This window comes from Prionailurus bengalensis, chromosome F2 (assembly GCF_016509475.1).
Source record: "Prionailurus bengalensis isolate Pbe53 chromosome F2, Fcat_Pben_1.1_paternal_pri, whole genome shotgun sequence".
NCBI classification, from domain to species: domain Eukaryota; kingdom Metazoa; phylum Chordata; class Mammalia; order Carnivora; family Felidae; genus Prionailurus; species Prionailurus bengalensis.
The window spans coordinates 13913928-13941031 of NC_057353.1; the positions used below are offsets into that span (position 1 = coordinate 13913928).

General features: G+C 41.9%; 1 protein-coding gene across 1 annotated transcript; it reads right to left on the reverse strand.

Moving 5' to 3' along the window:
* Window positions 1-25: 25 nt before the first annotated feature.
* On the reverse strand, window positions 26-20588 carry GGH (gamma-glutamyl hydrolase). Its single transcript, XM_043601144.1, has 9 exons — window positions 20373-20588; window positions 17101-17212; window positions 12655-12705; window positions 11298-11382; window positions 7759-7897; window positions 5362-5468; window positions 5190-5280; window positions 2823-2960; window positions 26-411 (listed from the first exon to the last, which is right to left on the reverse strand). The coding sequence occupies exons 1-9, from the start codon at window positions 20479-20481 to the stop codon at window positions 287-289; spliced, it is 957 nt and encodes a 318-aa protein (XP_043457079.1). The 5' UTR covers window positions 20482-20588; the 3' UTR covers window positions 26-286.
* Window positions 20589-27104: the final 6516 nt, after the last annotated feature.

Sequence of the window (27104 nt, forward strand, 5' to 3'; positions counted from 1 at the left end):
CAATCAACAGGAAAAAAATAAAATATTTGGATTTTCAATACATTTATTTTGTTCTAAGTTTCACATAAAATCTTTTCCATGAAATACACTGTGATTTTTTTATCTGTCTCACTGATTAATTTCCAAATGTGATAGAAATGTTCAAACACACTAAATGAAGAATCAGAACCAGTAACATTATAGAAAAGGAATCTCTGGCTTTCCATTATTGCCATGAGTAGCAAGTTATTGCAACAGTTTAATAGTGGAATTATCCCAAATTCCTGTGTTAACACATGGCAGGCTTTCAATCAAATATATAACTTTGCTGAAATGATGAGGAAATATTTCCAGTATAAACTGGACGGAACTGATAAATCAGTGCTTTATTCTCTTCCACATCAGATTCAAAATGATGACTGTTTTTCCGAGCTGCAAGAAAAAGAGTGTTCATTTTTAAAAATTATAAAATCTTCAAAAGGCTACTTTATAACACGGCTTCCTATAATCAGCATTATTAAGTGGGAAAATACTACCAAAAAAGGAGAAATATCTATCTTATAAGAACTCCCCTACATAACACAGCATTGATTCACTACCTACCAAAAAAGAGCATCTGTATTCGCCCTGCACCAGATCCAGTGTGGGGCCCACTCTCCCACTGACTCAAACACTTACAAAGGGCCTACTGTGTGCAAGACTTGCTGCAGGGCCTGAGGACAGAAATATAAACAGGGCAAGGTCCTAGCACGCAAGAAGTCTAGTCTAGTAACCACACAGAATTGTATACTGTAATGTTTTCATGGTCTATCTTCTTGAGATGCTTCAAGAGTGAAGAGAATGGAGATGTTGGCAAAGCTGAGGCATATGGAGAAGTGAGAGGCAAGGCAGAAACGGGGATAACAAGGAGGAACACAGAAGTTGGCTGAAGTTTGGGGCACCTGGGTGGCTCAGTCAGTTAAGCATTGGACTCTGAGTTTCAGCTCAGGCCATGATCTCACGGTTCGTGAGTTCGAGCCCCACACTGGATTCTGCACAGAAAGCATGGAGCCTGCTTGGGATTCTCTCTCTCCCTCTCTCTCTGCCCCTCCCTGGCTCTCTCTCTCTCTCAAAATAAATAAACTTAAAAAAAATTTTTTTTAATTAAAAAAAAAAACAAAGAAGGTAGCTGAAGTCTGGGGGCGCCTGGGTGGCTCAGTTGGTCAAGCTTCCGACTTCGGCTCAGGTCATGATCTCCTGGTTCGTGGGTTCGAGCCCTGCGTTGGGCTCTGTGCTGACAGCTCAGAGCCTGGAGCCTGCTTTGGATTCTGTGTCTTCCTCTCTCTCTGCTCCTCCCCCACTCAAAGAAATGAATAAACGTTAAAAAAAAAAATTAAATAAAAAAGAGAAAAGTGAGCTGAAGTCTGAATGAGAAAACAGTGAAGGCTCAGACTTTCTCCTAAAGTCAAAATAAATATAGGCTTTGTGGCATTTTTAGAAAGAAGGATATTGGGAAATGAAGATAAAATAAACAGCTTTGCCACGTGATAATGCTGCAACAAACCGCCTACGCCATTCTCATTTTCTCTGAATATGCAACAGGAAAATGTTACTTGGGACTAGCACTGCACAGGAGACAATTTTTTTTTTTTAATTCAGAGTTTTTGTCATGAAACTACCCATTCAACTGAACATAGTTCTAAACCGGAGAGAACTGAGGAGGTAAAGTACTTTACTCATGAGTGTGGGCAGGAGGGCTGATAAAAACATAGGGCAGCTTGGAGACAGGGTGCAAACACAATGGGCTGGAGTTCACGCCTCACCAGAGTATGCCGTGTCCCTTGCAAGTTGTGTTTGTAGCTCTGTCCCATAGCTGTGTCACTCAACTGGAACCTAAGCATCTACCACCAAATTCTCAGTTTTACCCATAAAAGCATGAAAATGCCTCTGTGTTTTCATCATGAAAAAGCCCATGAACTTTCTCCAATGTGCCAATGCCTGCAGATAGGCAGCTTAAAATCACAGACTGATGAGTATATACTCAATTTATGTAATTTTCTTAGAAAAATGACATCTAATTCTCAGATAATGTTAAAATTAAAGCATTATTCCCACAATGACGACTCACGGGGAAAACATTTTTTTAAAAAATCTTCAAGAAAGAAAGAAAAACAAAGAACTCAACAATCTTCATGCTGTTGTTCAAGAATTCAGCACATTTTTGGGGCGCCTGAGTGGCTCAGTCCCTTAAGCATCTGACTTCAGCTGAGGTCATAATCTTGCGGTTTGTAAGTTTGAGCACCACATCGGGCTCTCTGCTCTCAGTGCAGAGCCCGCTTCGGATCCTGTCTCCCTCTCTCTCCACACCTCCCCCCCACCCAAGAAAAATAAAGTAAACGTTAAAAAAAAAAGTTAAGTGCACTTTAGATTGTATAATTTTTAAAAAAATTTTTTTTTCAACGTTTATTTATTTTTGGGACAGAGAGAGACAGAGCATGAACGGGGGAGGGGCAGAGAGAGAGGGAGACACAGAATCGGAAACAGGCTCCAGGCTCCGAGCCATCAGCCCAGAGCCCGACGCGGGGCTCGAACTCCCGGACCGCGAGATCGTGACCTGGCCGAAGTCGGACGCTTAACCGACTGTGCCACCCAGGCGCCCCTAGATTGTATAATTAACTGAAATAACCATCCTGATTTTATTTGAATGTCTAATATCTCAATTTCAGGGCTTTCCTATGATTTAATCTTTTTTAAAGTTCAACCTACAGAACATCTACAGAGCCAAGAGAGTATAGTAAGTTCAGATGAGGACAGTTTCCTCCAAAGCTACAGTAGACTAATAAAGTTATATACCCGCATATTACCTTCAGCAACAAAGAACTCTGCTAAATAAAACGCCGCCATCACAGCATTTGGAGCATGAGAAATACCTTCTAACTTCCCCCACTCGTAAGGTGCTTTCTCCGGATGCCACTGGACGCCGTATACTGGGTACCTGTACCCTGCATGAAGAACACAAACAAGTAAGTGAGGTGAGAATGCTCGAAGATGTTACTTACAATTCAGTTAGGTTTTACACCCTAGGTAAAACATTATTTTATAATTCACAGTGTCGGGGTAAAATTGCGCTCATTCTCTCAGGGACAAAGGAATTTCAGCTCAGAATGTGAACATTCACAGTACATTTCACTGGTTTTTCAACCTTTTACAATGTGTAGCATGATTTGCTAGGTAATCAGAGAAGAGTGAAATAGTTGAGCCTCTGAGTATAACCCAGTCAAACAGTCAGGTGCCCGCGTGTGATTAGTGACACAAGTTTCTTCCACAATGGGTCTGTTTTCCCCCTACCTCGTGCTGTGTTTTCATCTCCTCCCATAAGGTAATCATATGAGAATGAACCATGCTGTGCATTTTTGGTGTCCTTTCACACAAGCCAGTTTGTCTCAGCCTAAACTATGTCTCTGGGGAAAGGTTCCTAACTTCATAATTGGTGTTTCAGAGGGGTCATCAGAGGCCACCTGGAAAGTGACTTTGTGGACAGTTAGGCGGTTGCCGAGGAGTCTAGGTAGAACGTGGTTAACACAGAAGTCAGCCAGGGCTAAGCTGGATGCGGGGGAGGTAATATTTTCAAGAGGCATTTGGGGAACAGAATGTTGCACACATTTTTTAGATGTGGAGAATGAGGGCAGGAAGTCAAGGACAACATCCGAGTTTCTAACCTGGGATGGTTTGGGAAATGCCAATGCTATCATTAAAGCAAAAAAACAGAGGACGGAAATAGTGTTAAGGAGAAGGTAACAGGTTCAGACTTCAGACTAGGCTGACCAACCTTCCCCACAATTCCCCAGATACTGTTTGTAAACCCTTGGACCTCTGACCTCCCCCAAGAGCAAGCCAGCAAAAAGACCAATCTTTGAATAATAAGAACTACATCCACTTTATTTCAGTTCATTCCACTCCAGGACCCTGGCCTCTCATGTGGCACAGCCTCACTGACTCAAAGACTGCCTACTGTTTCTGTAAGTTCTCATGCATGTCCTTGCTTGCACATTAGTGATTTTTTGGCTGTGACTGCTCGTTTTCCTTAAAGTCTCACCATATGGAAATCCCTTCAAGTCTGGAATAAATGCAGTTTCCTCTAGGGGCGCTTAGGTGGCTCAGTTGGTTAAGCATCCGACTTTGGCTCAGGTCATGATCTCACAGTTCATGGGTTCGAGCCCCGTGCCAGGTTCTGTGTTGACAGCTCAGAGCCTGGAGCCTGCTTTGGATTCTGTCTCCTTCTCTCTCCACCGCCCCCCCCCCCCCACTTGTGCTCTGTCTCTCAAAAATAAATGTAAAAAATTAAAAAAAAAAAAAAAAAGTATTCCAAGACTCCTGGGTGGCTCAGTTGGTTAAGCCTCCAGCTCTTGATTTTGGCTCAGGTCATTCACAGTTCATAGGTTCAAGCCCTGCATTGACAGCACGGATCCTGCTTGGGAATCTCTGTCTCCCTCTCTCTCTCTGACCCGATCCCCCAACCCCTTCAAAGGTAAATAAATTAAACATGAAAACAAGAAAGTACTCCATTTAACTCCCAGGGGTTTCGGCGTGAGTATCCCCACAGTCACTTCATCAATATACTGGCATCCCCCACTTGCCAGAAGTCCACGTGTGCCATTTCACAGTTATGAGAGACTTACGTCAGTACAGCAATGGCGTTTCTTCATGAAAGTAAAAGCCCTCTTCGGATTTCTTTCACTTAGCGGAAATAGGTTCTAATGCAAGTCCCTCATAAAACCAAGGTGGCTTTAATGCGAACTTTTGGAATGTGGGGGGATACTCTTTGCTTTGTGCCATTTTGGTTTAAGAGTTTCATACGAAGGTTCTACTTTGGGATAGTGGGGTATACTTGTGTTTAGGAAGAGGTTTTTCTGAATGTGAATCATATTTTTTGTTGTCTGCGGGAGAATCTATCATGGTGCTTAATCTACAACACTGCTAAAAACAGAAGTCATTTTCTCCATTTCTATCTTTAGCTACCCTCCCCTTACTCTTTATTTTCCATTTCCCTGACCCCCTTCTCGAAGAGGACCCAGGTAAATCACAACTCATTTGGAAAAAGTCGGTTTCCAAAAATGCCCTAGCTTCTATCTTCACACCCCAAAGTAACATGATTTTATAATTCATAAAATAACTATAAAATGAAAATTAATATATAGAAACATAAGGTTTGTATGTGCCATGATATATACCTTCCATGGTTGAAATAAACTCAGTCTTGCCATCTGTATTTGTAGTTAACACATTGAAAAACTTCTTTAACTTTTCATTCATCGTAAAATTCTAGAGTATAAAAATAAAACAAAATAATTACTTCTGTAGTTAATCTAAATGCATTAATTTCATTGTTAATTAATGTGATACCGTCATGGAGAGGCTCCACTTGTGGAAATTTGCAGTTAGAGGTTCCAGTGATAATGACATCAACAAGTCGGCAGGAAAATTCTGGAACATTCTGCTCTGGAATGCACCTGAAATAATTTAAGCACAAGAGAAATGATTTAAACACAGGCAAAATAAAATCCACCAAAGTCACTGATCTAACAGCCAAAAAGAGGCCATTATTAAGACATAATCAAGATGCCTAGTTGATAAGCAAAACACATCATTTCCACATATGTTTTCTGGACAAGCACAAAATGAGTTTAACACACAAATTCAAATATGTTCTATAATCAAGTATTTTTCTTACAGAATTGTAACATGAATAACTAAAATCCTTCCAATATTATCATTATCAGGCTGGCCATAGAGTAAGCAGAGAATTTTAACTTGAGTTATCTTGAAATCAGGTACAGTTTACCACACGAACATATTTTTGTTTTCTCAGGAAACGATCCAGAACTTTCAACATATTTTTAAAGGTATCTGGACTTTAAAAGGTTTAAAAATACCAACAATGTAGGGGTGCCTGGGTGGCTTAATCGGTTAAGCATCTGACTCTTGATTTCAGCTCAGGTCATGATCTCGAGGTTCATGGGTTCGAGTCCCACATCAGGCTCCACGCTGATAGTGCAGAGCCTGCTTGGGACACTCTCTCTCTCTCTCTCTCTCTCTCTCTGCCTCTCCACCATTTGCTCTCTCTCTCTCAAAATAAATAAACTAAAAAAAAAAAAAAAAAGAACACCAACAACGTAGAAAAGAACATTGACCAGGCCAAGGAATCTCTACTCGGTAAAGAGATCAGAAAAGAGCAGTTTACCTCACATCAGGCTCTGGAGTCTGATGCATAAACTCAAACACCAGCAAAAGGATAAAAAAGTTCTGATGATATGCAAGGCCCTGACGCCAGCTCTCCCTAAATGAAGCCTCTCACTCAGCATGCTAATGGCTTCCATGAGAATCCCTGCACCTCAGATAATAAAAATGCACTCAAGTAAGGCACTCTTCATTTTTTTTATAAACTGGGTTCTCACCACACACATCCAAAATAGATTGACCTAATACATGTGCTTCCCACAGAGCTCTTACGATGACTAAGTGAGATAATGTGAGAAAGAACTTTGAAAAATATAGAATATTCGATGGGTTCTATGTATAAAACTACTGCTTTCCATCCAAAATCCTTATGAGAACAAGATAGCAGACGGCACTCAACTCTGAGGCTCCAGAGATCAGATAACCTACAAGAATCATTATGTAGTTACACAGAGTGGTATGACAAAGAATTTGCCTGGTTCTGTGCCCTGAGTTCCTGACAGCTTCTAAAACTCTCCAAATTTCCTGAGAAATAGGAGAGTCTTCGTAATGCTAATGAGGTGACTCCTGGTGGGGCCCTAGGCAGCTTCAAGAGGAGGCTGGTCATCAGAAAGGTCAACCACATGACTAGAGTAGGTTAGGACTTTGAACCAACCTGACTTCCAGGGACGGAAGGGAGACTGGAGATTGAGTACAGTCACACAGCCCACGATTTAATCAATCTTGCCTTCGCAATGAAACCCCAGGAAAAAATTCCTGACATGCCAGGAGGGTGATGTGACTCAACAGAGAGAGGACACAGAGGTTCTGCACTCCCTCCCCAGATGTCACCTTGTGTGTATCCTTTATAATAAAAGTTAGTGCAGACACAGCACCTTCCTGAGTTCTGAGAGTCATTCTAGTGAATTACTGAACCTCAGGAAGGGTCATGGGAATCCTCAAAATTGTGGCCAGTTGGCGAGTAGTGTGGGTGGCCTTGCGGATGTGACTTATGGCTGGTGTATCTTGAAATAAGGGCAGTCTAGCTGGGGAGATAACCTTTAACTGGAGGCTGAGCTAACTCCGGGTGGTCAGTACCAGAATCGAATTGCAGTACACCACAGCTGGGATTCAAACAGAGTACACGGCCAAGGGAACAGTGCTGTACTATAATAGTTAGAGCTAATATTTACGAGACTTGTATTGAAAGCGTTTCACACAGTACCTGGAAAGCAGCGTCTTGTTCAATCCTCACAAACAACCATAAGAGGAAAACCCTTAAAATCAGGAAATGAAAGCTGAGAGAGGTTAAGCCATGCCTCAAGGCAAACGCGACAAAGTAGGACTCAAACCCAGGTCCGACCTCAGAGGTCTTAATCACACACGGTCCCAGGAGCACTACAGGCAATGAGGGCTCCTCCAGCCATCTTCACAGCTCAGTACAAAAGCGATCATCCACATCGTCAGCTTGTGTAAATCATTTAAGAATCAGTAAACATTATGAGCATTTCCGACGTGGATATGTGCTACTTACGAACCCTGCCCAGGTAATATCTTTTAAAGGCTGGAAAAGACAGTACTCACCTTTGGTGAAGTTGAGCGGCATCGTAACTCCTTCCGTTTTCGTGAGCGTTAATAAGCACTCCCCACTAATCAGATACGAAAGCTCTTCGAATCCAAGGCATGTGCCCCACACAGGAAAATAGTCTCCATCATCGAAACTCTTTGCAGAGTGGAAGAGAAAACTAAGCTTATTCAACTTTTCGAAACAAAAATTATACATTTGGTTTGTCATGATGAGACAGGCACGTCATGCGTGGGTTTCTAAAGAACTTTCCAGGATCCATAAGTAGGCTACCGCTTCATCTTTCCTCAGACCAAGCTCCTATATAATAATTCAGGTTGAGTCAAACTATCTAACCTCAGCTGCACTGGGAAAAAGACTGACATCTGCCAGGCGGCTACTAACCGACACAAGTAACAATCAGAGACTGCAACCACCAAAGGTAATGCTAGATAAACGCCCATTTATACATCTTCTACAAATCTTGTTGCTTTGGATGATCGTCTGGTTGGAACACGCTCTGAAGTCCTTCCTCCACTATCTAAGCATTTATAGTAATAGCTGCATGATTTAAATCAGATTTAAATCAGGGGAAAGCTATGATCTGGAAGGAAAGGAATGAATGGTCAGTTAAGAATAAGGCCAAGCAAAAGTGAAATAAATTTGCATAAAGTGGAAGTTGTCAACTAACGAAGTACAAATGTATTGAGCTTCTTCAAAAGGAGTCACAACAACTAGCATGAATGGGGAGAAAGTCTTCCAGCAACTCAATTTTTTTGGCTAAGCAATGATTAAACCTATATGTACTGATATTAGCAACATGAGTTTTGCAACTTTTCTATAAGCAGTGATTTTCCTGCATACATTGTAAAATACAACCTAACAGTCACTCATTTTAAGTGAGGAAATTGTTAAGGTTTCCCTTTTTTTTTTTTTTTTTTTCCTGTTCCTCGCTAAGAAAAATACAGATTTACATTAATTCCTATACTTTCCATCCCAAGGTAGGATTTCTAACACTTTATATGCAGGTCTGGCAAATTTTATTTTTAGAAGTTAGAGTTGCATACATCAAGTTGAAGGGTCATACTGCATCTACAGTAAACACAAAAGAGGGTTTAACTGCTCTGTGTCCATAAGTACCAAATTAATTTCTCGGCTAAATGTTAAGTCCTTGCTTGCTGGGACCATGTCTTTTATTTTTTGTGGATCCTCCAACAAAGCCTAGCAGAACAAACGACATGGAGTAGCAGTGAACAGATCTAACAGACTTCGCTTCTCAAGGCTTCTTCAGGGAGGGCTTTGTGGATCCCAGGAGCTGTAGCTAAATCAGTTCAAGGTGGCTGAGCTATTTTCCTTTGCTTTGAAGTCTTCAGGTAGCTAATTACACTTTAAAAAGTAGACTTTCAGGGGGCACGTGGGTGGCTCAGTCAGTTAAGCATCTGACTCTTGATTTTGGCTTAGGTCATGATCTCATGGTTCGTGAGTTCAAAACTGCACATCAGGCTCTGCACTGACAGTGCAAAGCCTGCTTGGGATTGTGTCTCCATCTCTGCCCCTCCCCTGCTTGCTCTCTGTCTTTCTCGCAAAATAAATACAAGTAAACTTTACAAAAAAAGTAGACTTTTGGATCTTATGGATTATGTGTTTCCTTTTTTTTTTTTTTTTTTAATTTTTTTTTTTTCAACGTTTTTATTTTAGGGACAGAGAGAGACAGAGCATGAACGGGGGAGGGGCAGAGAGAGAGGGAGACACAGAATTGGAAACAGGCTCCAGGCTCCGAGCCATCAGCCCAGAGCCCGACGCGGGGCTCGAACTCACGGACCGCGAGATCGTGACCTGGCTGAAGTCGGACGCTCAACCGACTGCGCCACCCAGGCGCCCCTATGTTTCCTTTTTTTTTTTAATTGAACAAGCTAGTTACATGAGTCCCCGTATGCAAAAGGAAAAATGACTACTTTATAATGTCCATATGTATTTCCCAAATGCATTTTAAATCACTCACATTACAAAATGTCCACTTTGTTCACTTTTTTAAAAAAATATCCACTGAGCATGTACTAAGTACAGGGTAGCATGTGATATGAAATGAGGAACACCTCAAAAGGTGTTAGAACTGTGAAATCTGAAGAGACATAAGTAGCTAACCTCAACATAGTCTGTCTTCTGAAATATAAGCTCCTGAAGGTCACAGATCCTGTCCTATTACAGAGTTGGAGCTAAGTAAATGTTTGAACTATTCTACAACAAAACACTCTAAAAGTTAAGAGGGAGTGGGACACCACTCCAATTGGAGTTGGCAAAGCAACTTCTACAGAAGGGGAGTAGCACCTTAGTCTGGAAACACAGCCAAACTGTGCGCTGGGGATAGAATGGAAAGAAACAGACTAAACCAATTTAAAAATTTTTTTTTCAACGTTTATTTATTTTTGGGACAGAGAGAGACAGAGCATGAACGGGGGAGGGGCAGAGAGAGAGGGAGACACAGAATCGGAAACAGGCTCCAGGCTCTGAGCCATCAGCCCAGAGCCCGACGCGGGGCTCGAACCCGCAGACCGCGAGATCGTGACCTGGCTGAAGTCAGACGCTTAACCGACTGCGCCACCCAGGCGCCCCCAGACTAAACCAATTTAAAAGTAAGAGGACACGGGTGCCTGGGTGGCTCCGTCAGCTAAGTTTCTGACTTCAGCTCAGGTCATGACCTCAAGGTTCCTGAGTTCGAGCCCCGCATTGGGCTCTCTGCTGTCAGCATGGAGCCTGCTTAAAATCTCTGTCCCCCTCTCTGCATCTCTCTCTCTTAAAAATGAATAAAACATTAAAAAAAAATTTTTTTAAGTAGGAGGACACTGAACATATGCTAGGAATACCAACCTGGCTCCAATTATGTGCATAAGGAAAAGCTGGAAAAGTGGGGCTGTGGACACACTACATGTCTTGACCCAAAGACTATGATAGGCTACAGATTACCTAGCCTAACCATTAAAAGTCTTTAAGCAAGTATCTCGGATGCTAAAGGCAGTTCTTTTAGGGAAATGTTTAAGGGCCGGGGGAGCTACCAGGGCCAGCAAGATTATAGTTCAGGAGAGAAACAGTAAAGATCTGAAGTATGGTGCAGAGGTGGGCTCAGTGTGAGACATCAGAAAGGAATCAAGAGGCTTTGGTGCCTGGTGACACTGTGGAGTCTAAGGTAACCGTTCAAGGTCAAATAGGACGGAGAGGAGCTTTCAAGAGGAGATGACAATTAGTAACACACGAACAAAGCCTGGTTCATAAGACACAAAACAGCTTACTAAGCCCACATAAGGACCTGGATCATATTAATGAGCACCGACATAGAGGGCCGGTCTGCGAGACTCTGGTTCCCTGGGCCGGCCAGAACTAAATGAAGAACACAGAAAACAGGTGACAGCTGCCACGAACTTTGGAGCTCGCAGCTCCAAAGGTAAAGCGGGACGAGCCAGGGAAATCGTGAAGGAAGTACCACCACACGCTTAAAAAAGCATTATCCTCACGGAAAATTACAAAAACCCATCTGGTATAATAAACGATGAACGATATCTACCTGTATGGCCAAGTCGTAAAATTTTTTGGCTGCGAGGGCGTAACCTGACTTCTTGAGATTCGCGCTTCCTCCAGGGAAAAGGATCCTGAAACGACATAAAAGTGGGTGCATTTCAACCTCACGCCTCACTGAAAATAAACTCTTTTTACTTTAAAACAAATTTTGCCTTAGGGCACTGGGTGGTTCAGTCAGTTAAGCGTCCAACTTCGGCTCAGGCCATGATCTCGTGGTTCAGGCCCCTCGTCGGGTTCCAGATTCTGTGTCTCTCTCTTTCTCTGCCCCTCCCCTGCTCACACTCTCTCTGTCTCTCTGTCTGTCTCTCTCTCTCAAAAATAAACATTAAAAAAATTTTTAAATAAATTTTGCCTTACCACATAAGTAACAGTATCATTAATGAAAGAAACTACAGCAAAAAGATAAAATATTTACACTCCCACACATTCACAAACTGCCATAGTTAATACTTTTGTGCATATTCTCCTGCAATTTCTTCAATAAACAAGTTTACTTTTGAGATAGAGTATAGACAAATTAAGGATAAATAGGCAGGGGAGGGGAGGAGAGTATACAAAACTGGAAATCAAGTCGAGTTAAAATTCCAGGCACAGCTAGGTTTAAATTCAGGGGATCAGTGATGGCAAAATCAAACGCAGGCCCATGATTGTGAATTGGTTTTGGCTCATAGAGAATTACTTTTAATCCTAAAGAACAAACTGGTCATAAAAATATACATGGCTAGAAGCAAATATCCATGAGAATTTAATTTTTTTTTCATTTTTTTAAGTTTATTTATTTTGAGAGGGAGAGAAAGAGAGGGAGCAAGCAGGGGAGGGGCAGAGAGAAAGGGAGAGAGAAAGTCCCAAGCAGACTCCATGCCTCAGCACAGAGCCCGAGGCAGAGCTCGAACTCATGAACCGTGAGATCATGTCCCGAGCTGAAGTCGGACGCTCAAACAACTGAGCCATTCAGGAGCCCCTCGAACTACCTTCTGAAAGATAACCAATTCCGATCCCCAGACTTAGAACTTCTAAATCCCCTGAGCAGGCAGTATGCCATACCATTCGAAGTGGCTTCAAAACATTAAAGACAAGCATTAAAGGAACAAAGGTTATGTGACACTTAAAAAAAAAAAAAAAAGACCTAAATGTATCTATTATGTAGCATTTATTTCTTAGGCCACTTTCGGTCTGCAGTACTTTTTCAACTCTCAACAAAACGATTCCTGAAACGGAATTCAGAAAACGACCATTACACCACTCTAAGATAGTCACATTGAAACATGTACACTTATGTGTATTTTTGCAAAAGTAGAGGACATCCACCTCATTCCCTATATCAAATCAATGCTTCAACTTACCCATTAATAGACCGGAAAAGCCTTTCATACTCTTCTTTGGTAAGATCAGGTCTGAAAACAACCAAAACAATTATAAAACATCCATTTCCAAAACTTGAAGAAAAAAGACTGAAAATAAAGCCCCCACATTAATTAACAAAAAAAAAGAAAGAAAAATAATTCTTAAATGCTAGGCAATATCTCTCTCCCTTCCTAGAGATATTTTTTCAAACTACATGAAAATCACATACTGTAAGTATATCCTGTGTTGCTAATCACACAAGTAAATGTGTTTTCATGTGGTCTCAATATAACTTAATATTGTGAAGTGTGTGTTAGTATGTAAAACTTTAAAGACCAAGAGATTTGGGCACCAGTAATTTCTCTGTTAGCTGGAAACTATTAACAACACGTAAGGATACTCAGTAGTTTTATATAAAGACTAAATAAAAAGATTTACGAATATGCCTACCTTAACTACAGGCAGTTTGGGCAGATAAAAAACAACACATATAAATGCCAAGTCCCTTCTTCATCCCACCCCCACCACTAACTGCAAAGATCTGGAGACCACTGTGTTTTCAAAAGTCAGAAGAGTTCCGATCTAGGGACAGACTACATGCACACCACTGTAGACCGGTGCAATTTGCCCAGGTAATTATTCTGAAGCTCCCTTCATCAGACCCCGCTTAAGGGCTCCTAACATCACCACGTTATTGACGATTTTACCCCCTTCTCCAGAAAAAAGTGATGGGATTAATCTGTGAAAATTTAGTTAGGTCATAGTAAAATGGGTCTTGCTCTTCCAAAAGTTCACAAAATGCAAGAACGAGAGAAGAGAGCATCGTGATTACGAAACTCCTGCAACAGCTTTCCTACGTTAAGCAGTCTTCTGGTTCTGTAAGAGAATAACAAGACATAACGCCCTCTCCATCAGCCACAAAAGTGGGTTTCTGATCAAATGTCAACCACAGTCCATTTCTGCCCCAGGGAAAGTTTAAGGAAGAGTGAGAACACCTCTCCCATTATTAAACCCACTTATGATGCCCAGAACTTGGCTGTGCTTTGTTGTGCTGGGTTTTCCTCAAAGTCCAAATGAGCCTTGCCAGTCCGGGTCTCTTTAGAAGTTCATAAAAATCCTCCTCCCAGCAGAGAGCTACAAAGCGGTGGGTGATATTAATGGTGCCTACCATTATCTTAGATGAAGGATACATGGGCAAGTGGCCCTGACTCGGGAAGCGGCAGGGGGATGAAATGTGAGTCCGCATTCCCAGCACCCTGCCAGTCCAATCTCCCCAGACTGTGCCAATGACAAGGGAACCAAACAGTCAGGACCCAGAATCTTCCCCATGGATGTTTAAACCAGGACAGACAATCCTCACAGGAATGGATTTAGATCACTCAGCTACATTCCAGGGACTTCTACCAACTAGCCATGCATGCTGGTTTCAGTCACTTCATTAATTCTAAATAAATGGCTCCCATATTGTGCATGACTGAATTTTTGGACCCAGGTAATCACTTTTAAGGGGCTTAATTGTTGGGGGAAGGAGGGGAAGAAGTGTCATGAACTCAAGTGCCTCAGAGACCAGACAGCAAAAACAGGCCAGGTCATATTCTCTGAATATAGATGTTGCTTGCATGTTGTGATACTTTCTAGAAACGAAAGACCTTCTCAATAGGATATGAACTAGTTTGCTCTCTCGTTAACTAAAAGAAAACGGCTTAAGCCTGATAATGATGGTGGATGACACAGTTTCAGTGGCACAAAGAGGAGTGACAGGCCTTGTTGCCAATGTTGTTTTATTTGAAGTCAGCTCCATATCATTATCTTGGCGGGGGGAGAGAAGAAGGCCAGAAATTCAGACTTTCACGAAGGCTTCTGACTTGTAAATGTTTAAAAATGTTATAAAACGCTGTGTGAACAAAACAAATTTTTAAATCAAAAGGGGCCAATGCTACCCTTCAGGAGGACGCTGATCGTGGGTTCCACCAGTGGGGATTTAGCATAACCTCAGGGCACCAGGCACCCGAGAAGGCAGAAAGACAACAAAGACAAACCCCTTTGCCTATTCTGGAATTTTGCTTGGGTCTCCCATCCTCCTCCTTATCCCTTCTAAGCCACGGAAGTTGACCCCCAGCATCCCAAATGCGGAAATAAATTCAACCTAATCAGTGTGGCCACTTCAGTCCCATTCTACATTAGGCAATCCTCTGTAGGTCACTCTGGAAATTTAGCTGCCATGAATCACATTGCTTTTGTAGGACTCCATGATTCTAATTGCGAGTGATACACCTTAAAATGAACTTTGGGAACCCAACCTGGAAATTAACCTATGTGCTGACAGTTACACTTTCAGGGACTCCGTCATAAATGCCAGTATTCTGTTCCCAGTCATCAGGTTTCAAAACTTCCTCAGTTTCAAAACTTCCCCAAGTTTCAAAACTTGCCCCGTTTCAAAACTGGTCATTCTTGACTATTCCTCCCTGTGCCCTTTCATTCTATTAGTCATCAAATCTTGTTGATATTTTTAGAGAACGTTTACCCATCAGTCCTACAGCAAGCACTGCTCTAAGCCAAGCCTGCATCACTTCACACATAGCCTACCTCAACGGTCTCTGAACTCGTCTACCTGCCTCGTGTCTCTCCTACCTCCCATCCAGGTGATCAGCACTAATGTCCTAAAAAACCACTTGCAGAGAAAGCTTCGGTGATGAAAACGTTGAAACTCTGTTCTGAAGACTCTCTAAAGCCTCCTCGGCTCTAAAACTCTGGTGTTGGGGCGCCTGGGTGGCTCAGTCAGTTAAGTAGCCGACTTCATCTCAGGTCAGGATCTCGCAGTTTGTGAGTTCGAGCCCCGCATCGGGCTCTGTGCTGACAGCTCAGAGCCTGGAGCCTGCTTCGGATTCTGTGTCTCCCTCTCTCTCTCTGCCACACCCTGCCCCCTGCTTGCTCGCTTTCTGTCTCTCAAAAAAAATGAGTAAACGTTAAAAAAAAAAAATTTAAACTCTGGTATTACCTAGGTTTCAAATAAGATCTCACGTGAAAAAATTAGATCTGCTACTAAAAACTGAAAGACAGGGGCGCCTGGCTGGCTCAGTCGGTTAAGCATCCGACTTCAGCCCAGGTCATGATCTCACAGTCTGTGAGTTCGAGCCCCACGTCAGGCTCTGTGCTGAAAGCTCAGAGCCTGGAACCTGCTTTGGATTCTGTGTCTGCCCCTCCCCTGCTCGTGTTCCGTCTCTCTCTGTCTCAAAAATAAATAAAAGCATTAAAAATTTTAAAAAAATAAAAATAAAAATAATAAAAACTGAAAGACAAGTGCCAAAAATGAAAGGGGTAGAGGCACTTGAACGTAAAAGGTCAAAAGCAAGAAGATGACCCTCATGAAGCTAAACATAAAGCCACGTTGTGGCACAACTCTCTCAGCTGTAATGCTTGCATGTTGATTATTAGTGTTTTATTTGAAGAGTAGCTTTCTTTGTTACAGCTTTTTAGCGTAAAATTAATGACAAAAACGGGTTTCCCAAAGCAAACAGCTGTGTTTTATGCGTGACGTCGCTTATGACGGATAGGTAAGAGTGCCCCAAGATTGTAAAGTGCACTAATTTGGGGTGAAAAAATATTATAGACACTTATAAGGTTTTGTTAAAAAATTCAGTTCTTTCCAAATCAAAATATGACATAAGTCATTTTAGTCTTACTAGGCCATTATATCACCGAAAGTAACATAGCTCCTTTAAAACTGTAATAATTGTGGGGCGCCTGGGTGGCTCAGTCGGTTAAGCGACCGACTTCGGCTCAGGAAATGATCTCGCGGTCTGTGAGTTCGAGCCCCGCGTCGGGCTCTGTGCTGACTGCTCGGAGCCTGGAGCCTGTTTCGGATTCTGTGTCTCCCTCTCTCTCTGACCCTCCCCCGTTCATGCTCTGTATCTCTCTGTCTCAAAAATAAATAAACGTTAAAAAAAAAATTAAAAAAAAACTGTAATAATTGTAATTTATACTGAATAATTGTAATTTATATTGTAATTTATGCTGTATTAGTCATTCACAAACATTAAAACAGAGTGTGAAGGTATTTTACAAGTCATCTTCTAAAACCCTCTTTTATTCCCCAAGTGTTCCCGTATCCTAATATGATGGAATAAAGCTGGTTAAGTTTTAGATCCTTTTACTCCATTACTTTCCAAATACCACCTTTTCCGGAGTATAGGAAACTGTCATTTTGTTCTTTACCGAATGCATATGACAGACTTCTAATAGCTTGGTAAATACAGCCTTATTCACACTTTAAACAATTTAATGAGAGACCCTAAGCATTAGATTTGTGGCAAAAATCAGGTGCAACGTTGCCACATTTAAATGATGCAATCATAGCAAAGGAAACATGAATTTTTGAGATAGACGATAATTCGCAATAAAGCAGGAGTTTTTTATTTGTATGGTGTGAAAATATTGGATCATACCTTATTGGTACAACTCTTGCACCTGCAGACTCCAGATATTTTACATAGGATGCAGCAATATAGTATTTTCCCAGGCTTTTCATTTCCTTACTGCACGTTTGCATTAATACTCCTAAATTACAAAAAGAAAGAGAGAAAGAAAGGGTGGGGGAGAAAACAGTTTTAGTTTCAAGCAATTTCCTCTTTTTCTTACTCAGAAACGGAAGCACATCAGAGTAAAGACACCACTACCTTACTTGTTTAATTACCAGAATGAAACACCAAGCTTCCTCTATAAGTGCATCCATAAACTTTGAGAAAAGAGCAAGAGGAGGCTGATAGGAGTTTCAAGTAGCAGCCTCTTTCTCACCTCAATTAGGGAGACCAAAGGAGCCCCAAAGCAGGTTTACAATAGCACCAGCCTCCTTCACACAACCCAGAATCAATATCACATCCTTAAATCTAGAAGGAGGCCTCTCCCCTCCCATACACACTCAAAGACACATTGCTTCCTTGACAATAAAGCAGTGGAAATATACCTTCTTTCCACATAGCTCCAGAATCAGCAACACTATGGTAATCTAAGCAGCCAACATCTTGGCTGATTATAATACCTTCTTAAAAAGCCTGTCTGTATCCCTTCTTAAAACCCACAACAACTCCAACCTATTCTACATGTGGAAAGAGATCTGATCGTATCACCATTCAGTCATCCATTTCTTCATTCAGTACGTTACTGGATCATAATATTTACCAGGCACTGAACTAGGTGCTGGGGACACATGAATGAACAAAACACAAATCCCTCCCTTGTGGACTTTAATCCTAGTGCCTAGTGTGTGGGAGGGAGAGAAGAGAGAACAAATAACTAACAAGATAAAAGGTTATAATAAGATAATAAGATAAAGATAACAAGATAAAACGTCTGATGGCTGGTGGTAAATGCTAAGGAGAAAAAGTAGAGCAGAGTAAGAAGGTGTGTGTTGGAGAGGGGGAGGAGTTGGTCCCATCTATCCAGAGGTCCCATCTAGCCGGTCTCTTACATATGATGGCCAGGTAAATCCTCCCTGAGGATCCTCCCTTTCTGAGAAGGCAAACATGACATTTGAGCCGCGGCTTCAGAGACATGAGGGAGAAAACCACAGGCAAATATCTGGAAGAAAAGGGATCCAGGGTGTGGGAATAGCACGTGCAAAGGCCCTGAGTCCAGTGGGCGCCTATCACATCGCAAGGAGTCCATATGATTAGAGCCCTGTTTAAGTTTCTCCTTGTTTAAGTCACTGGGTCCCTAAACTTTCATAAACTCTATAAGACCCTGTGTGCTCCGCCCCACCTCCCACCCAGGCTGCCTCTTATCACTGAAACCTCAGCCCCAGAAAGCTACTGGCATCCAGTATACAGCAAAACATGTCTGTTTGGAGAACACAGTATCACTCGCTGCTTCACCACTTGGAATATGGTCTCTGTAGGCCACCTGACTGGAAGGGCTCCCTGTATCAATCACTTCTGTATTCCCAGCTTCTCGCAAAAAGTTGTCAGGCACTCAGTTAACATGTGCCCGATACCAGAATGTGTTCACTAGGACTGTCTTCCTTGTTGTGGACAGGCAGGATTATTTCCACTGAGAAAAATGAACTGTGGTAAAGAATTCGGGGGTGTCATCGGAAATGGGAGAATAGAACAGTACAAGGCAGGCAAGGTGAGGTGCCATAAAAAAGGGTCTGGGACAGGTGAACACAAGTACCAAGAAGGGGAAAAGTATATTAGAACAGGTAAGTTCCACCATCTTCTCCCCTGCCCTGCCCCTTTACCCACATATTCACTTTTCCCATCTACGGGGGGATGCTCAGGTCGTATGTAAGTCCCTCAACATGTAAGTCCCCCCAAATTCCACCCATACTTTAAGACCATCTCACAACATTTGTGATTTCCTCGTCTTTGAATCCTTTGCACTTCCGCATTCGATGCCTTGCACACAGTAGGTGCTCAGTTATTTTGTCTTAATTCATGTGACTAAAAGCAGACTCTCCTTTTTTTCTATATTTAACCCTGAATTACCACTGTTTCTAGGACAGGGAAAAGAGTCCCCCTCTTTTTCCTTTTTGCCTCCTCTGTGTACTCACAATTCTCAACACACGACATAGAATTTTATTTTGAGTTAATTCTCCTGGGAGACTCTAACCACCATTTTATGAAACCACCCAATTTATGAAATAAGGCATTCCAAGTTCCAAATATTGATATGAAACCCATTTGAGGGGCTCCTGGTTGGCTCAGTCAGTTAAGCGACTGACTTCGGCTCAGCTCATGATCTTGCGGTTTGTGAGTTCGAGCCCCGCGTCCGGCTCTGTGCTGACAGCTCAGAGCCTGGAACCTGCTTTTCTGATTCTGTGTCTCCCTCTCTCTCTGCCCCTCCCCTGCTCATGCTCTGTCTCTCTCTGTCTCGAAAATAAATAAAAACATTAAAAAAAAAATAAAAACATCAAAATTTGAGCACTACTAATATATATGAAAAAATACTCATTTACTTTCTCTTTAGTTACAGAATATGCTCTTTCTCTTCCCGGAAGATAAAAGAGTTTGAATGGCATAATACTACCTCGAAAATAAAGTCAATCTTAATTGTCTGACACAAATTGCTTTTGGTAAATTTTAATTCTAGGCTGATTGATGTTTCCTGGATAGCTTTCTCCTTCCCTGCCTTGAATGTCTGTTTGGGCAAGGCAAACTGATTTTACTCTTCTTAAAACATAAATTAGTTGAAAATAAAAAAATTACAAGTTTCACTTCCACACAGAGTAGAACTGACACTAGGATTCTACTAGCCACTGCTGCCCTCCGGTGCTGAAGAATGACAAAAATCCAAACTATACCATAATTTCTTGATTATCTGGTCAATTCGATTTTTGTATGTATAATGCATTGTACCTTGAAACAACGCCCTCGCTCCGTGAAGCTGTAATAAACATAACGCATATACAGTTTGTTGAGCTAGTAGAAATTCCTAGCTATGTACCAAAAAGAAAACAAACCGCAGGATTCTTCCCGGCGCACCCTCCTCCCCTCCAACTTCAAGAGCCATACGAGTTTGAATCAGCAGGCAGCAGCAGTATTTCGGCACGATCCAAACGGCGTCTTGGCTCGGCTCTTACTCGTGCTACAGATGAAGCCACCCAACGTAACCCTGGACTCGGGTATTTCCAAACCGGGACGCAGCAGCTGGAGCCCAGCGGCGGGAAGTGCCAAGGACGGACACCCGGCCCCAGCCCGCGGCTCCCGCCCAGCCTTCTTACCGATGATGGGCTTCTCGGAGGTGGAGGCGCGAGGAGCGCACAGCCCGGGGCTGGCCGCCCAGCACAGGAGCAGGCTCAGCACGCACAGCAGGCGCTCCAGGCTCGCCATCGCGCCCGCCGCCTCCCGCCGCCTTTCAAAAGCACAGCTGGCAGGGCACCGGGGGCGGCAGCCGCGGCGACGGCGACGGCGGCGGGGTGGGCGGTCCCCGGACCGCGCGGGGGAGGGGGCGGTGGGCTGGGGCGGGGCTCCGCCGCGGAGGCCTGTGGGAAATGCAGTTCCGGCGCGCGCGGCGGCCGCGGGGCCTGGGCGGAAGGTTCCGGGGGCGCCGTCGCCGCGCGCGTCCCATTGCTCGGCCCTCGCTCCGCCGCCTGCGATCCCGCGGCCGGCGCCTCTGCCCGGCGGCCGGTGCGGAGACACCGGAAGCTGCTGTGCGGGCCCGGGGTGGACGGAATCCTCCTTTCGACTGTTCTATGAATGTGACCTTCAGTCCCGGCTAAGGGAGCCCAGGCTTTCGAAGGGGAACCTGCCAGTCTCCGCCAGACCGAGTCTTGTAACCAAGCAGGACGCGGGCCCGGCGAGAGGTTGAGAATTCGTCTGAGAACTTTGCACCAACCATCGCTGCCGCCTGAAAGGCCAGACCTTGACTTTAGGAGTGCTGGCAGCTGAGTTGGGCACTCCAGCGTTCCATGGAAGGATAGACTGTGACTTCAGAGGTAATTTCCACATCCTGCTATGTGTTTTCAGGGTCCAGGCAGCCCGAGGAAACAAAGGGAAGAGGGAGGACGATGGATGTGAACACGTTCCCAGGCGCGTGGCCTCAGCTCCGAAGTGGGTCAAGGAGGGGCCACCCCCTGGCATCCCCTGCAAAGGGGCACGTCCCCTTCACTGTTAGCGTCAGCCACCGACTTGCCGGCCCTACGCACAGGGCCAGAAATGATCACTTTGGCTCCTGGGCATTAAAAGTATTTTGTGTCTGTTTAACATTTCAGAAGAGATTTAGAATCAACTAGGGTGGGAAACTAGGTAAGAGACAGAAACCTTTTGCTTTCTGTGCGAACACCCAAATACGAAGATATGGTTTGTACTGGGTGCAAGTGCCCAACTCCAAGGGCCAAATTAAATTCAGAATAAAATTCTTGGGTGTTGAAAGTCTACGCAATCAGTACTGAACATTGAGGATGCAAAGGTGAATTGGACAATGACTTTTTTACAGGAAGTTTGCAATTTCTTAAGGAGAAAAGACAGGACCAGAACACAACTTGTGGAGAGAGCAAGAATATAGTTTTGGCGTGTTTCAAGAAGAGTGAATGCAATAAGTAATCTGCTTCGACAAGAAAATAGTGCTCCTGTAGAAGGGTGTGGTGAAGAGATAAACCCAAAGGATGTGGTTAAAGACATTATGAAAGGCCTTAAGTGCTCAGCTAGTTTTAAGCATAATTTTTGAACAGAGGAGGAACCTTGGGAAATATGAATTTGAGGTGTCGGAGAGGTAACCGTCCGCAGAGGAAAAATTATTACCTGTCATGATACACAAAAAATAAACTCCATATAGATAAGAATGTGAATGTGAAAAGCAAAATATACTTCGATAAGAAAATATAGGAGCATATGTTCATGACTTTGATGGTCAGAAGGATTTTATAAACCATAAAAGAATGCAGATGTTCATGGAGCAAAATAATAGATTTGACAATGCTATAATTTTGAAACTTTTATGTGATTTTAAGAAAGTTAAAGGGGCGCCTGGGTGGCTTGGTTGGTTAAGCGTCCGACTTCGGCTCAGGTCATGATCTCACAGTCCGTGAGTTCGAGCCGGCGTCGGGCTCTGTGCTGACCGCTCAGAGCCTGGAGTCTGTTTCAGATTCTGTGTCTCCCTCTCTCTCTGCCTCTCCCCTGCTCATGCTCTGTCTCTCTCTGTCTCAAAAATAAATAAACGTTAAAAAAAATTAAAAAAAGAAAGAAAGAAAGTTAAAGATAAGGCACAAACTTGGAAAATATATTTATAAAATATAGAATTTTAAAAGTTTGTTTCTAGAATATACAAAGACCTAAAATCAATAAGGACAGCATCCCAAAAGAAAATTAGGGAAAGGCTATGAAAAGATAAACCAAACCCTCAGTAGTCATTGGGGAAATAAAAATTAAGATAATATGTCACATCCATCAGATTGGCAAGAATGTAAACTTTGAAATAGTAATTAAAGCATGTAGAAAATGAGAATTCTTTAACACTCCTATTAGACTTGTATTATTACAACCATTATTGAGAGCAGTTAGGCAATATCTGGTAAAGGTAAAGTGGCATATATTCTGTAAACCAGCACTGTTCAAAGAGGTATACACCCTAGAAAATTCCTTGCATGTGTGAACAAAAACATAGATACAAATATGTTCTTTGCAGCATTTTTTTTTTTTTTTTTTGGTAATATTGAAATACTGAATGCAATGTAAATGACCTAGAAAAGAATGGATAGTAAATTGAAAAAGTAATAGACTATTAGGAAGACTGAAAAATCAATGAATTGGAGCTGCTTGGCTGCTTATGAACAGAGATAAATCTCTATTAATAAGAGATAACACAGATAAATTATGCTTGGGCTTAGAGGATAATGTCAACCACCTAAACCAGAATCTCCACACATTTTCAAAAACACATATGTACAAGCAGTGCAAATATAATTACATGTGATCCATGCCTTTACCAATATTAGAAGACAAAGGATACCACAAACATCAAATTTTCAGAAAGTTGATTTGTACCAGATTTTAAAATCTTCCTCCACTGCTGCAAGACCTCTGGATGCTGAGAGTGGGAGAGGCAGGGCTTCAAAGAATGAGAGACACCTGGGCAGCTCTGTCAGTTAAGCTTCTGACCCTTCATCTTGGCTCAGGCCGTGATCTCATGGTTCGGTTCATGGGATCAAGCCCCTCACTGGGCTCCATGCTGACAGCACAGAGCCTGCTTGAGATTCTCTGTCTTTCCCTCTCTCTCTGCCCCTCCCCCCAAAATCAAACCCAAAAGAAAATGCCAAACATTAAGTGCCAACATACTAACCACAGCCTGGGTCTTGGTAAGTTATAGCTTTAGTTGTCAAATAGGAGCTTGATAATGAGTGAGACCAGAGGTGGCAGCTTCAGGTAAGTATTACTTCTCTCTTTTGTTTTTGTTTGTTTGTTTGTTTGTTTTGAGAGAGGGAGCAAGAGCTGTAGAGGGAGAGAGAATCTCAGGTAGGCTCCATGCTCAGCATGGAGCCGGACGCAGGGCCCAGTTTCATGACCCCAAGATCATAACCTGAGCCAAAATCAAGAGTTGGACTGAGCCATCCAGTGCCCCCATGTTATCATTACTTCTGAGGAAGAATCAGCTACATTGACATGGGGGTTGGGTCCCTTAAAGACATGGAAATGAAAAGAAAGAAAGAAGAAGGGGCAAATTAAGGATTCTACAGAAACGAAAGAGAAATAAGTCATGCTAACCACCCCACCTCTCCTCTACATCCATAAACCTGTCACCACTAAAAACATCATGTGTTAAAGGAATTGCACTACACTGACTCAATAAAATACTTTTCAACTAGGAAGTTGTCCACAAAAGACTTCATAAAAAAAAAAATCAGACCAACACAGTATAAAACTACTCTGAGACGAAAACAGAAAAGGTAAATTGTAACATTTCACCTAACGAAAATTACTCCTCAAAACAGACAAAACTGTAAGACCAAGCTCCAAACTATAATTAAATATTCCCAGACAAGCATTAGCTATGTGTGTATATGTATATATATCAAATCTGGTTCACAACCTAAGAACAGAAATGAACAAAAACAGGAAGGAGTGTCACAAAAATGCAACAAAAGATGATCAGGAAAAAGTTGAAGGTAAAGACAAAACCATCTCACGAGTGAAGAATGAATTACCACTGTCTGTCTAAGGCAGAAAAGATTCAAGTGAAATTTTAATAAGCAGTGAAGAAAGGGAAGAAACAACCAAAGGCAAAAGTGAAACGGGTCTGAGAAAAAGTGCTTAAAATGGAAGACAGGCAAAGAAGATTCAAATTATGTATTATTGGAGTCCAGGAAGAAGACAAAGCAATCGGTTAAAAGCAATATTTATCATTATAATCCAAGAGACTTTCTGTAAATTAGAGAAAAATGGTAAAAATTGACCTGGAATGAACAACTCTGAGACTTATCCTAGTAAAACTATTGGACATTAAGTAAAAAGAAGGAAGGAAGGTTGCCAGGCAAAATAATCAGTTTACTTATGCAAGTAAGAATATTAGTATGACTTCACACTTTTCAAGAGCAACATAAAAATCAAGGCAATAATGGAGCATCATTTTAAGAAAAATCCAAATAAATTCTTAGATTTCTGTATGCAGCTGAGCTGTACTTCAAGTCAAAGGGTTATAGAAATGCATATTTTAACTGTTCTCCTACACCCTTCCTGGAAAACCATCTAGAAGATGAATTTCATCTAAACAAAAGATGACTTGGGAAATACATCAGAATAACTGATGGTGAGCATTTAATATATTTAATTGTAGTACTAATACTAAAATAAGGGTAGGGACATGATTCAAAGAATAGAATATAAACATATATTCTGCCCAATAGAACACAAGTTAAAAAATGAGAGGAAAAGGGAGAGAGAAGGGAAAAACTAAAATGAAATCATTGTGGATAGGTAATAGGTGGGAGTCAAGGGTGTCATTTAAAACTGACTACCCAGATATAAAACGTTAAGACAAGAGGAATAAAGGGCATGATGTAAGATAAATAACTATACCTACATACATAGATATAAGGCAGATAGATCCTAGCTGGAAAAGAGAAATCAGTGGAGCTTTCTGTAGTTATATAGGATGGGGAAAAAAAAAATTGGAAACTATAAAGTACATGGTTAGATTTTTCCCATGGGACATGTGCTGAGTTCTGGGATGGTACCAGAAACTGGTACCTTGCTGAGTAGGAAAGGCAGAGCGAAACATCCCTTTATCTTGCAGAGTTTGGGAAACATAGAGTGAAGAAGCCTTCAGCAAACACACAATAAATCTCTGCTTCTAGACATTTGCCAGATTTTTAATTAGCAAAAGATGGGAACCAAGTTTAAAATCTGCCAAAGGCTGAACTTCAAAGTCTGAGAAAAAATATGCAAGACACCAATCGAAAGTTGAAGAAGACCAATTTTAAAGAATGGGAATGAACCAGAGATGGACTGAATCTTACTAAATCTGCAACCCAGCATAAGACCTGATTGGATTGTCACTCTATCTGATAAAAGAGGAATCTTTGCTAGTGGAAGATACTATCTGGAGACTCTACAGTGTCTAGCATATAATAAAATATTTCTGAAAACATGAAGAAGCAGAAATAAATAATAGCAATCTAAAAAGAAAAGTAAAATCAAGAACCCATAGATGATCCTGATACTGCAATTAGAACACAAGGCTTTAAACATACTTTAAACAAAATATGGTTAGTTTTAAATAAAGTAGAGAAAAATATGGGCAAAATGGATGAGAAGTTTTCAACAGAGAATTGGAATCTATAAAAAAGAATTTTGAATTCTATTTTGCCTAAAGAATAATGTCTCCTCATTTTGTTTTTTTTTTTAATTTTTTTTCAACGTTTTTTATTTATTTTTGGGACAGAGAGAGACAGAGCATGAACGGGGGAGGGGCAGAGAGAGAGGGAGACACAGAATCGGAAACAGGCTCCAGGCTCCGAGCCATCATCCCAGAGCCTGACTCGGGGCTCGAACTCACGGACCGCGAGATCGTGACCTGGCTGAAGTCGGAGGCTTAACCGACTGCGCCACCCATGCGCCCCTAATGTCTCCTCATTTTGTATAACACTTTTAACTAGAAAACATTACATCATCAGAGGATCCCGTTTTACTAGTATGAGTGTTTCTAAGACTGTAAGCACTGTAAGTTATCTAACAAAAATAGCTAAACAAAAGCCTCAGTAAGTTTAGTGCAGTATAATGTAAAGCAAAAATCAAAAGGGGGCACACATTGAATTTTTCTTCAAAATCAGGAAGGCAACAAAACAAAACTCACCACTGGAATGTCAGAGAATAAAACAAAGACCACCAGAGCTAACACAGAAACAAAACATAAACAAAACTGATACTTCGTCCTTCCCACTGTATTGGTATTTAGATGTGATAAGTAAAATCTCCCAAAATGACCTTTTCCCTCAGATCTGTTTGAGGACCACTTGAAATGATTAAATTTATCATTAATAACTTGTTTTTCTTAAATATTTATAATAATAATATCACATCTAACTGGGCCTATAATACATTTTTCCCTACTTTCAAAAGGACAACCCTTTTGTTCCCTTCTAAATATAGATGTATTAGGTAACTGGATATTCCATTCTAATTTTACATCAATTATTTACCAAAAATAATGCATGTCTGAATTTCTCACGCCAGTTTTTACTTCAGGGTCAGGGCAGGTTCTCGCCACTGGCCAATTTTACACTCTTTATTTAAGTGTAAATATTTGACTCTATGTGCTTGTGGGCCACTTGTTAGAAGTACCACTGACTGTCACCAAAGCAGAGAGTCCTGGGTGCTGCTCATCTAAATGCTATAACATCTAGGTCTCCAATCATCAAATGCCTGCAGATCACTCATGACTTATCTAGCATCAGAAGGGTATCTGGCTGCACCTTAGAATTTGTCGAGCCTCTTCTGAACTACCCTGTTTTACCATTTAC